This window comes from Solea solea, chromosome 1 (genome assembly GCF_958295425.1).
Source record: "Solea solea chromosome 1, fSolSol10.1, whole genome shotgun sequence".
NCBI lineage: Eukaryota > Metazoa > Chordata > Actinopteri > Pleuronectiformes > Soleidae > Solea > Solea solea.
The window spans coordinates 3,436,051-3,449,506 of record NC_081134.1 but is presented as its reverse complement, the minus strand read 5'-3'; the positions used below and the strand labels follow the sequence as shown (position 1 = coordinate 3,449,506).

General features: G+C 38.8%; 2 protein-coding genes across 3 annotated transcripts in view; both read right to left on the bottom strand.

The window, feature by feature from the left end:
• Window positions 1-2,551, bottom strand: part of lig1 (ligase I, DNA, ATP-dependent) — a 54,961-nt gene extending 52,410 nt beyond the window's left edge. For both annotated transcript variants that reach the window (XM_058649451.1, XM_058649459.1), the window contains exons 1-2: window positions 2,392-2,551; window positions 1,836-1,910 (exon numbers count right to left, since the gene is read on the bottom strand). In XM_058649451.1, coding sequence (XP_058505434.1) covers window positions 1,836-1,910; window positions 2,392-2,408 — 92 coding nt within the window. In that variant the 5' untranslated portion in view covers window positions 2,409-2,551. The remainder of the gene's footprint in view (window positions 1-1,835; window positions 1,911-2,391) is intronic.
• An 800-nt stretch (window positions 2,552-3,351) lies between these two features.
• Window positions 3,352-13,117, bottom strand: LOC131466944 (ETS domain-containing transcription factor ERF-like). Its single transcript, XM_058640574.1, has 6 exons — window positions 13,024-13,117; window positions 9,353-9,410; window positions 8,303-8,534; window positions 7,864-7,984; window positions 6,149-6,233; window positions 3,352-3,979 (listed from the first exon to the last, which is right to left on the bottom strand). The coding sequence occupies exons 2-6, from the start codon at window positions 9,408-9,410 to the stop codon at window positions 3,666-3,668; spliced, it is 810 nt and encodes a 269-aa protein (XP_058496557.1). The 5' UTR covers window positions 13,024-13,117; the 3' UTR covers window positions 3,352-3,665.
• Between the last annotated feature and the right edge of the window lie 339 nt (window positions 13,118-13,456).

Here is a 13,456-nt window from a genome sequence, read left to right as displayed (position 1 = left end):
AATGTATGAAAGTGAGTTGTAAGTCGTTAAAAATAAAATAATAATAAGTGTGGAGGTAATGAGCACGTTGTCATCACAGCAGCTCACACATTATTTCCTTTCATTATGGCTTCTGATAAGAAAGACTAGATACAAGAAATTTCATTAAAACAATCTCAGACTGATTTAGAAATAACTGTACGTTGGAGCCGTCGGCAGGGTGTGAATACAATCATGTGCTTGAACATTAACCCGATTTATTTTTAGTAATTCATTTAAAGACAATTCCATGTTTTTTTTTATTGAATCTGACAGTAATTGGAAGCATTTTCATGGAGAATAAAAAGCAACAACATAATGTACTGTGAACACTTGGCTATGTCATGTGCTCCAGACTTTGTCATACAAAATACGGATTTTTCTTTTTTTTTGTTTTACTGAAAAAGCCATCTGTATTTTTTTTCCTCTGCTCACTTGCACTGGTGTCATGAAAAAAGAGTTAAATACGCTTTTAGAGGACTTTCAGAAGATCAACGGGTGGAAAATAGCAATACAAATTCTAACACTTTACAAACAGCTGAAGGACATCAGACAAAATATCAGAGAATATATCTAATTTTGATTTCTCTGACAGATATTGCAATTTGATTTTGGATTTAAAAAAAAAATTACAATGAAACGTGAAATGTTCAATATTCACTGTGTTGGTAGATTTATATCATTACCACAAAGCCACCAATGGAAAAAATACACATTCTGACACAAAGCAAAAAAAGATTAAAGACATCAATTGCTTCCAACATGTATGAATTACATTTGTTCAATAATAGAAGAAAAAGAACATAAAAAGAATTGAAAATAAATACTCCAATAATAACATCCGAGAGGAAACTGCATTTAACAATCTCCCACATCAAAAAAAAAGGTTACATAATTCTCTTATGGCACAATTAGCCAAAACAAAAAAACAGAAAAGAAACTGCATATGTAATTTGTGCCATTTCCCTTAGTGATTCTGATTTGAAAACCATTTATTCTTCAGCGCTGCTGATCAATGTGACCTCTCTCTGCTGTGTTCACAGATTAGCCCGTCTCAGGGCCGTTGTTTTCAATATTTCTCCATAGATGCATAAAGCAGAGCAGTAAATGTTGTTTAACTTGAAGGATTTACCTTCAAAATCAGCCGGGGGACTTACGCAGAAACAGATGATTGCAGCACCGTGTCTCTTTCAGCTCAACAGTGTCATGTAAAAACCACAATAATTGAGATGACCTCGAGAATCCTGTGTTTAACACAGGTTTTCAAGGCAAACCATTTCTTTTTCCTAGTCTGTCGTATGTTTTATTTTATTATTTAGATTATGTTCCACTTTCTTTTCATTATGCTGAGTATATAATGATAATAGTATAGTGGTCTATAGATGTATGTACAGTGTGGCAAGGGGTGGAGTATGAGCAGTATATGAGATAAACAGAAATAGTTATATATATGGATGAACCAACTACTGATATATAGTATAAATGGCAATATATATACATACACATACATACATATACATATTTATACACATATATATATACACACACACATACACACACACACACACAGCAGGACTCCCTACTACATTCCCCTACATGTGTTCTATTTCAACCGCTTTAAAGTGAATCAATAACTGAATAATTGGTTTTTCAATGCATGACATCCATAGAGATTTGCTCTCCTATGAATAACATATGGCAGAAGCTATAGGTTCACTGTAAAGGCACATCATTTCCTCCTGAAGTTCTGCAAAACCTATAGTGTGTGTGTGTGTGTGTGTGTGTGAATAAATGGTTAAAAAAAATGATAATCTCACTTTTTCGCTGGTTCATCTTTGCTTTTCTTCTGTACGACGTTGTCCTTGTCTTTGCTCTTGGGCTGAAAGAAGGATCTGATGACACAGAGAGGAAGAGCAGGTGTAAAAGATATGTTTAACAAGAAATAAACAGGAATAAACCAATTCAAAACAATGGCACACTGGCATTAAATCGTGCTTTTGGCAACACGAGCCCCATCACTGATGACTAACAGAATAAGGGTGGGTGGGTTAGTTAGTTAGTTAGTTAGTTAGTTAGTTAAAAGTCGGGCATAACAGATTAAAAAAAAAATCAAGGTTTTGTTCTGTGTGTACTGCTGCACTAAGATTAATCCTGACATCAAAACAGATGCTGTTCAACTTTACAGCCTGTATAGTTACACAGCCAACTACACTGTACACGCTAAACCCACTTTAAAGTACATTTAACTCACTTTTTAGACAGCTAACTCGGGTCAGTTGATGCTAGCATAGGCTGAAATGGCACCAAGCTAACGCTACTTCCTCCTACCAAGCTAAACTGAAGCCTTTGCTGACGGCGGTTTGTTGTACTTACGCGATGCTGCGCTGCATTATGTGTCCGAAATGTCACTTTTAGCTGATGATAACGAATTTAAAAAAGAAACGTTAAGTTGTGTTACAGGACGGATTTAAACCTCCGTATAACACACATACACATACACAGATACGCTGTCTCGCGCCCCGCGAATAAACAGTTGGAATATTCGGCGCCAAAATGACATATCAGCCAAAGATCGTATTAAGAGAAGACGCTCACTCGGGATAAAAAATATTATAATTGAGATTATAATAATCTTGTCAGTCTGAACATGTGGGAAAGTTTTTCACAGAGAGATTATTTTCTCGATTAATACTTGCTTGGTCCGAGAAATGTTTATGATTATAAATTGTATTTAAATTTACTGAAACACAAGTCGTTTTTAATGTACAAAAGAATGCCAAAAAATTGATTTACTTTTAATATTTATTAAAAAATGTCATCGCTTTAATGTAACTCGTGGTTATGGTACCCAAAATCTGGTCAGAGTGACACCTCTTTAAAAATTTGCCCATCTCAGCCCTGACTCTTTCCCGGGAAAAAAAGGAAAAAAGAAAAAAAGTTGTGGCTGTAAAAAGTTTAATGAAAAGTCAATGTTGCTACTGCCCCCTGCAGTGTCGGGGGTGGTAGTGCTGTTGGTCCTGATGCTGCAGAGAAGACAAGCTGCTTTTTACTATGTGTGTGTGTGTGTGTGTGTGTGTGTACAAAATCAAGTCCCCATCATTTAAATTACTAAATTTTTAGGTGAAGACATGTTTTGAAGTTAGACTGAGGTCAGGGTTAGGATTAGGATTAGGCCAGTTGTAATTATGATTAAGGTTAGATTAAGTCTCCAGGAAATGTATGTAAGTCAATGCAATGTCCTCTGAGGTGATGGAAACCAGTGTGTGTGTGTGTGTGTGTGTGTGTGTGTGTGTGTGTGTGTACGTGGCAAATGCGAAACAAACAGCTGAATAATGTAAGTTGAGTGCACTGCTTTATTGACTCAAACACAAGTGCCATGTTGTTAATTGTTTACTAGTGTAATTCCTCTGTCGATGTGGCATGAAAAGAAGAACAGCAGGGTTTCCTAATATATCCATTAAAAACACACACACACACACAACACTCGACAATGTCCAGCTCAATAAATACAAAGTTTTTGTGTACATGAAATCACAGGCAGTGAATAATAAACTACTCTACATTAAGCTCCAAAGGACACAAGATGATGAGAGTGTATTTAGGGAAAGAGAACACAGTCCATCTGTTGTAGAGTTTGTTCTTCTCCTTCAGTGTGGGTCACTCCCTGTTCTTCTCTCCTCCCCTTGAAGTTCTTCAGTCCTCTTCACGGCAGCACCGAGCAGACTTTGATGCAGACTGTGGTTCAGATCCCAACCTGCGAGGCTCTTCTGCGGCCAGCTGTGAGCGACGGCGGCGTGCCGGGCCGAGGTGAGGTGAGATGCGAGGCCTGGCTCCCTAACATTGACCCCCACATGTCCAGGGGCAGAGATTAAGGGGAAGGGGCCGTGCAGAGCCCGAGAAGACGGGATGGTCTTCGGGAGGCAGCAGGGGGACAGGACGGGGTGAGGCACAGGGGGAGCCGCTGTCAGGGAAGGGAGAGGTTTGAAAAGTTAAAATCATAGTATGTAACTTTTAACCCTTCTGTTACCATCCGTAACTCCTTTGGTGTAACAAGTGCTTCTTGTCCCCACCCATCCCGGCTCTACTGCTGTATACACACAAACGCTCCCTCGGCTCAGAGCATACAAAAATAACATCACATGGTTTCTGTTTCTGTGCACAGAGACCAAACAGAGGCAGAATAATAATAGTAATAATAATAATATAATAATAATAGCATCAGCAGCAACAAGGAAAACAATCAACAAAAGTGACGCACTGCTGCTTTAATATCACATCACTATTTTCCCATCAGGAAATTGGAAAACATCCAAGCTGAGGCCGAGCAGGTGTAACTCATATTAATTTGGCATTTCAATGTAAGAACAGCAATAAAACGTGAATAAATGAAGGTAAAGTGCATTAATAAACCTCACCTCAGAAACAATAATGTGAGGGGGGAAAAAACTAATCTAATCTCCATGGCAACTGAACACATTTTGCTCAGGATCCTGCTCAACCACTGAAGGTCTGACACTGAATTTTTCTTTTCATTTATTCTGTGTATGAAATAAATAAATAATTATAAGAGAGAGCAATTGTTGTCCTAAATGAAGTGGACTGGGATACATTCTAAAATAAACAAGGAGGGTGGAAAAAACTTTTCTTTTTCTTTTACAAAAACATCTTTACGGTCAAGAGTGGAAAGGAGATGCTGTTTCGTTGTGAAGGAAACGTAAATAAGCCATTTAACTCAAAAGCACTAAACAGTGACTATGGATTAAATAACAGTAACGTTAGTGGTCGACAAGTTAGCGCAAGACAAGCTATATTTCATACACCGTCATCATCATTATTATTATCATTATTATATTGAATTAAATTAATTATAAAGGAAAAAAAACACTTAAATAAATTCTTCTTTTGTGACATACAGTAAATGTCAGTTGTCCAGATACTTTTATTATTTTACTTTATCAAAAGGTAAATACTGTCCTGTCAAACCTAGTGTATCACAATGACTATATATATATATATATATATATATATATATACATCTGTTTTTCATGTGTAATATTGTATACAAGTTAATATTATTATTTTTACAGTGTTTACTCATGTGTGGGCCACAGTCCCCCTGCTGGGCCTGGATAGTACTGCAGGTGGGCCGTGGTGAGGTCCTTACAGAGTAATACAATTTTGAATTAAGCTTCAAAATCACCGTATAATGTCTATAACTTAATTTATTTAATATAATAATAATAATAATGAAAATAATAATCAAAATTAATAAAACAATGCTAAAGAAAATATAAAAACGCTTAACCCTTTGGAAATGTTAGAAAACCTCAACCTTCCACTTGATTTGCACCCACGTATTTTATTTGACACTTTTAAGAACACATTTATTTTTAATTGTAGTGTTTTAGGAGACATTTGAAACCAGAAAAGTCATGTTTTTCTCTGCATAAATGTAGGAGTTCTGGAACATGTCTCTCCCTGGTGTCAAAGGAAACCATTTGTGTTGATGAGAGTCGTGATTTAAAGGATTGAGCACTTTCAGAGGTATAATTGGGCCGTGGTGTTCTTACGTTTGGGAATGGCTGATCGCAAGGATTATGGCCACGTTTAAAGATTCAAATATTCTATCAAAACTCTGAGCTTTGGTTGAATTTGGTCATAAAAAAGAATAATGAAATTGTGGTACAGAATAGATAAAAGAGCACTCGGAGTCCTCTGCTAAGACTTTAACACTTTGGCACCTGTGTTTTACAAACCCCAACCTGAATATTCTTTATTTTGATCCACTGGATCTGTTTGGAACTTTACCCTCTTACATAAACATGACAGAATTCTTGATGATCTGGTAAGACATAAGCATCTGAACATGTTAAATGTACTTAATTGCCACAAAATGTGATCTGGATGAAACTTAATCTTAATTTCATTCAAATCCAAAGAGTTCTGACAGATAGATGATTTGATTTTATATATATATTACATTATAGCCGATGAGAATTGATTGAAAATGTTGTAATTTTGTGATGTCATCAGTGGGTGGATTCTGACCTGAATTCAATGGGAACAAACACAAATCTACCGATAAACCCACGGCAATTATCTGTCCCTGTCTCCACCGCGGTGTCCTTACCTCTGTCCATCACTGAGCCTCCACACAGAGGAAGACCAGTCTCAGCGGGGAGGCGAGGGAATGGAAGTGGAGCGCTCTGTAGCAGCTGTGACACGTGGAGGGTGGACATGAAATGGGATCAATGAATGAATGACATGGATCTTTTAAAACCTGTGGCTCTCAAACTGTGACACGCGTACCACCAGTGGTGATTGAGGAAGAGGAGGAACGATGAGAGAGCAACATTATTTACGCCGCTGTGTTTTAACGTTGGTATTTAACTCCAAGATGTCAATATTTTGGTGCTTGGTATAAAACAGTTGGAGAGCCACTGTTTTAAAACAGCACAGTCTGACATGATGAGCACAAAATGTTAAGAACACCAGGTTCAATTTGGAAGATGTAGGATTAAGGTTATAGTTCATGTATTTTGACGTGTGGTTGCCTGTGTTCTGTACATCTGTACATATATATATATATATATATATATATATATATTTATATATATATATATACTTTATACGACACTTTTCCACAACACAGTTCCAGCTCAGCTCGAGGAAATGAGTGATTTTAGCTCATATGACACAGAATGTGCCGCCTGGTTTGGTGAGTTGAAGTCAACACCTCCACAACCTCCTGTGTGCCTGATTTTCTGGAACAAACCTGTTCTCAAATCAAACCTCACACCGCCACACATCAAAAAACACAAAACTACCACTTCAAGACATTAATCGCCTTATTAGCAGGAAGGTGTTCCTGATATTTTGCACACTGTTGGCCTCATTTAAATGTTACGACCTTAATTATACCCGATATTAAGAGTTTTATTCCACTCTGGGAGTTCCTTCTGCGATAGCTCACAGTACATTTTTAAAGCGACTGCAATTATACAGCACTCTTTTTTTCCTCCGCCACAGTCTGAGCTTTAATTAAGCAAACTGTGGTGCTTTGTATAAGACAGTTGGAAACTTAAGCCTATAGTTTTCCTGAGAATATGATAAAACTTTAAGACACTGGCTCCCTTCACTGTTAGAAGATCACTCAGTTGGTCAGTTTTATACAGAAAACAGTTTCAGTAATGTATTCCTTTCAATTTATTCAAATTCACATTACAAGATAAAGTTGAAGAAACTGTTTCTATTAAAAGTTGGGTCCAGTTTTTAAAGGTATATTCTTCTTCTTCAAGTATTGTGGAATAAAACTCTTCTCATACCCACATGTTCTTAAAGCCATTTTTCACACACTCATGTCATTAAAGGTTCAGTGTGTAACATTCAGGACGGTTTACTGGCAGCGATTGTATTCTGTAAGTGTATAAATCGCTCTGCAATAAAAATCATTGGGTTTTTGTAGCTTAAGGTAAGGATTGTGCTTTCTTAAAGTCCACGATGAGTGTTTTATTGTCTATTTTCCTCTAAATGGGAACAAAATTCCCACGTTACTGATGTTATAAGTAAGAAATAGCCTCATTTTCTCATAGATGTCAATTCAAATGCACATATTTTTGGGGTTAACCCCCAAAAAACATCCTTTTCTGGTATGCTAAGGCCACCGTAGTTGTCATGAAGGGTCCAACTGCAGCCGCAGCCTCTCAGAAGGAAAAAAACACGCCCAATTCTTTCCATGGGCGACTGTAGCTGCAGTCGGACATCATTTGTAGACTTCAGTGTCACTAGTTCTTACACACTGCACCTTTAAGGTTGGGATATGGGGTGAACAGATGAAGCAATGACCTGGTGTCCCGGCGGCGGTAGATATCCTGGATAATTGACCAGGATGAGTTTGCTGAAGTTGAACTTGTAGGTGAATCTTTTCCCTTTGGTCTTGTGCAGGATGCGTTTGTTGTAGTAGTATCTGAAAATTGATATGTTACGTCTAGATCATAAACACAAACTCTTTGAACTGTGCGTACAGCATCTGTATGTGATATGCACTCATGTTTTCTGTCGGGGGCGCTTCACATAAAAAGAGCTTCCTGAATGGCATGTGTTGCATCTGTGGGTATTTTTATTTTTTATTTTTATTTAATTTGACAAAACATGTTGGCGAGGGAGTATTTGGTATTTACAGCATCAGCCTGAGGGAGAAGCTACGGAGAGAGGGGAGGATTTCACACATTTACAGTTTAAGGAGCACAGTAAATCTAACCTCACTGTTGCTTTTTTGCCTCACCTGAGTGCCCGGCTCAGCTTGTCGTAGTTCATGTGCGGTTTGCCCTTCCTCTCGCCCCACAGCCTCGCCAACCTCTCGGGGTCCCGGATGACAAACTCGCCCCACTCCCCTCCCCAGCCGATGGCTCCTCCCTCGCCCCGCCCCAGCAGCTCCAACAGGAAGTGCCACAGCTGCACCTGTCTGGAACCTGGAGACCAGGCCGGCTTATAGGCCCAGTCTGGAAACAGCACTGCTGAAGAGAAAGAGACACATTTTCAAACATCATGAAATCTGTTGAAGGAAACTCTTCCATCATTGTTATGTGGCACTGAGTAATGAAAATATTACAAGAAAAAGTGTTTTAATGAAAAATATTGACTAAACACCAAAGATAATCTTTCTTTCTTGTTTCAAAATAGGACCCACTATGTACACATTGGTGACCTCTAGTGGTCAGACTGCAGATTACAACAAAAAAATTTTTATTCAAACACATTCTATTCAATTTCTGCCAATAAACCCAATAAACACATCGCATTTACTAAATGACAAAAAATCCTTTCTGGTATGCTAAGGCCACCATAGTTCTTAAGAAGGGTCCAACTGCAGGGTCCAAATGAACCTTTTACCGAGCAACAGTCGTAGTTGAAGGCTGGAGTCAGGGGTGTTGATACAGAAAAGGTAGGGCAGGTACTTGCCTGGGGCCCCTGGGCTCAGAGAGGACCCACAAAAATTGTTGATTTCTTCCAAAGGAACAACAATTTTGTGAAAATCCACTAAAATCATATGATACGGATCCATACAGTACAAGAACAACAACAACATGGTTGTAAACCCCCCTGTTGCCTTAGGCCCTCAAAGTCCCTTGAAACACCCCTGGCTGCAGACAGACAACAAAACACTGTTTTGGCCGACAGGAGATGTAAAACTACAGTTACTAGAGTGATTATGAGAGTAAAACTAATATAAAATGTACATTAAATATCACAAAGATTCATATTTTATGATGATTATACTATAGGCCACAAATCCAGGACATAAAATAACACAATTCCTCACACACAGTCTTACCTCTGCTCCAGTAAGGCGATGAAAGGTGTCCGAGCGCCGAGCTGCAGCTGCACTGCATCTGAAAACACACGATGTGTTGTTTCTCTCATCACCACAGTATGTGAAAAAAGAAATGCCAATGAACTGTCACACGGCGTTGAATTAACATGCCTGACAAAGCTCATCAATTTATGTACTGTAACTGATGAGCAGCCCCTGCTCTCGACAAGATTAAGTCATCTTTTCATACACAAATCTAAACCCAGGACAAAGACTGCACACGGCGTCAATATCAGCGCGATGATGAGTAAATATAAGGTTTACAGTCCTGTTTACTAATGAAACAGCTGAATGGATTAAAGAGGAAATCCCAGTAATCTTCAATAAAGTGAACGTGTGAGTGATTTTTTTTTTTTTCATATTTGAAGCAACTGTTTACTTTCTTTCTGTAATTTAATGCAACACTCACACACATCATGCAGTCACAGACGCAGTGACCTTCCCAGGGAAGTGAAAACTCATCTCTGGTAAAAGTGCTTCACGTAACCCTTCACTGACTGAATGATGTGCTCCTCCTCCACAGGCTGTAACATCCTTTATTTCCTCCTCTCACACACACACACACACACACACACACACACACTCTGCTCAACTTTAACATGTATAAGGACAAATGAAGCAAAACTGTTTTTTCTCCGTTGCTTGGTTGGTTGGTTGGTTGAATGCATGGTTCGTAAACTGGTCAGTCAGTCAGTTGTTTGGTTAGTTGGGTCATTGATTGGTTTCTCACTGGGTGGGTTGGAGAGAGGGACTGTTGTGTGGTTGGTGTGTGGGTTTGTTAGTTGGTTAATTAGTTGTTTGGTTGGTTGGTAAATTGGTTGGTTGATTGTTGGTCAATGGCCAGCCAGTTATTGGGTTGGTGAGTGGTTTGGTTAGTTGTTTGGTTTGTCAGTTGTTTGGTGCGTTGGTTAGTTGGTTGGTTGGTCAATGGGTAGGTTGAAGGGAGTGGGTAGAGAGGTAGGTAGATTTTTTGGGTTAGTTGGTTGAATTGTTGGTTGTTTGGTTGGTGGGTGGGTTGGTCAGTTGGTTGGTAGTTTAGTTGGTTGTTTGGTCGGTCAGTTGTGTGGTTGATTGGTTGGTCAGTTGTGTGGTTGATTGGTTGGTTGGTTGGTTGATCAGTTGTTTGGTTGGTGGGTGATGGCCAGCTAGTTAGTTGGTTGATGAGTGGTTTGGTTGATCAGATGTTTGGTTGGTTAGCGGTTTGGTTGTTTGGTCAGTGGTTGATTGGTTGGTTGACAGCCAGTTAGTTGGTTGGTTGGTGAGTGGTTTGGTTAGTTGTTTGGTTGGTGGGCAGGTCGAAGAGGGTGGGTAGAGGGGTAGGTAGTTTTTTTGGGTTAGTTGGTTGAATTATTGGTTGTTTCGTTGGTGGGCTGACCGGGCCAGTTGGTTGGTTGGCGAGTTGTTTTTTTTAAATAAACAAATAAAAACTCAATCCCGCCTATTTTGATTTTTGTTTGTTGTTTATTTCTTTTTTTTTATGTGACTGTGACTACATGGTATTTTGCGCCACAACAGTCACAACAACAAATTAAATAAAGTACAAGAAACACGAACACAAAAGAAAGACACAAAAATACAAAAGTGAAAGAATTTAACATACCATGATGCCCATGTTCCAGTCAATCCTCTGAACACTCATTTTCAGATCCTCTGGTTTTATTTCAAACCACTTATATCTTGTCAGAATTCTCTTGCTGTTTGGCCTAAAATTAAATGGTAAATGATAAATGAACTGCATTTACAGCAGCATATGTAGCATTTTACTACTCAAAAAAACATACAGGTCACCTTCAACTATTCATACACTGTCCCTGTTCATTGCATTTAATATATCCCAGTCTGGGCTTCAGCGTCGCGTTGACTTGCAGACTGGAGGAGCAAGGGGATCGAAACACTGACCTTTGGATTATTATACGACCTCTACCCTCCTTGGACCACCGGTGCCCCTGGTTACCCGCATTTGGTTTTCATGCATTGGATCACTTTCTGCTTTATACTGCTGTATAATTTTTGTATAAATGTGTGGTGTTTTAACCTCTGTTCAATAGTTCATTTCAACCAGGTAACATTGTCATGATACAGTGTTGACCAACAGTGGCATCCACTATCTACACTGAGAACCATGGACAAAACATGTCTATAGAGGTTTATATCTTTGTGATAGCATTTAATATACATTCCTTACTATGTCATTTTGCAATGCTGGGAGTAATCTGTATCAAAAAGCACAATGTTATGGTTTTGAAAAGAAACCTTTTTTCCCCGTAACATCACAACATCCTCTCCAAAAAAATACACTGGATTGTCGCCATGTCACATTAAATCTTTTGATATTTGTTCTCAAACTCTCTCCAGGACAGAAGACAGACAGGACCACTGGTGCACTACTTTTTCCTGCTGCTGTATTTTGCTATTTTTCAACTCACGTTCAGTATCACCACACTGACTGCTTCACTTTGAATATGAAAGTGAAAATTAAAGCTGGGCCATTTTTGTGATTGTATCGCCCCCTAATGAAATGAAATTTAAAGTGAACCCTTCATCTCCAACTCCTCCTCCTCCTCCTCAGCTGTGCAGAGAGTGCTCCGCCTGTGACCGCACTGCTCCGCAGAGAAGGCTGCGCTCCGTCACGTCACCTCTCTTTTCCCCCTGAATGACATCTATACAAGGAGGTGGAGGCTCAGCGACGCTCACGAGACACGACACTTCACACCCCGACTGTGGGACTGTGTCAGCCAGAGGTCAGGCAGAGGTCAGCCAGAGGTCAGGCAGAGGTCAGGCAGACGTCGCCACAGTCACAGAAGACAAGTTCCTACAACTCAGCTCCCTTTTCCAGACCCCCAATATACACACACTATACACAAATATGAATTACTGCAGTATCTACACAGGGTACAAAGAAAAAAAAGTACATTTACTTATGTTACTGTAAGTAGTTTGTCCAATCCTAACCCTTTATGAACCTCCTCCTGCTGTTAAAACATGTATAAGTCATTTTTTTGTAATTTTACCTCATAAAAATGTAATCAAAGTAACTATACTTTTATTGAGTATAATATTGTATTATATGTATTTGTATCCACTGTTGTAAATTCACCCTCTATGTTATTCTACTTTTTAATATTACTTTACTTTTTTTTAACTGTTTTTTTGTTGTTATTGATTCCTCGTGTGTGTCGGCAATGGAAACAGAACTCCCCACATAATTTAGCACATTTTCTATTTATCATTTTCTTAAAAAAAACTACTTAAGGAATATTTGCAGGGCAGTTAATCAACTTCCAAACACTTTTCACACTTACACACAATCGTGCCAAAATATCAGTGCAAAAACCCCAGCTCTGTGCCTTTGTAATTCAGTGAAAACATGAGGGCGTGTGTGTCTATTTTCCTCGCTTTGCTTTTTATTGCTTGTTTGGTTGGTAAACTGCAAATTAAAGCTCATTGTTCTCGGCAGAAAGAGGCTAAACATGCAAGTCTAATGATCTAATGATATCACAAAAAAAATACAAAATAAATAAAAAAACAAAAAGTTCCTAACTAATCACTTCATGAGTGTGTCTCATTTAAAAAGTGTGGTCTGATTAAAGGCTCCTGTGAACATTGAATAGTAATTAAATTGGTCCCGTTACCTCGTTCGGAGCCGCAGTGGAGGAGGAGGTTGAGGAGGAGGAGGAGGCTTCGTTAGACGGATAACAGCGACCAGCTCGTCTGTGTCGGGCCCACTTCAAGTCTGCGAGGAGGAGAAAAAGGATGGAGGCACCGAATCTTTAAACCCTCTATCTCATCTCACCCCCCAACCACACACTCCCCCCACACCCTCCCTTCTCCTGTAACACCCCCACCCCTTCCCATCTCAGAATTAAGGAGACAAGGTTTAAAAGTAAAACATACTCTACTATGTACTACACTTGTTTTTAACCAGAAGTTAAATATCATATGATATGAAATGTAAAGAATGTTCAGTTTAAATTCATGAATTCATTTTTCATGAATAATTGAGTAGGTTTTTTGTGTACTTGTACTAGTGATATTTAAAATTTTTAATTTTACTTTTACTTTAGT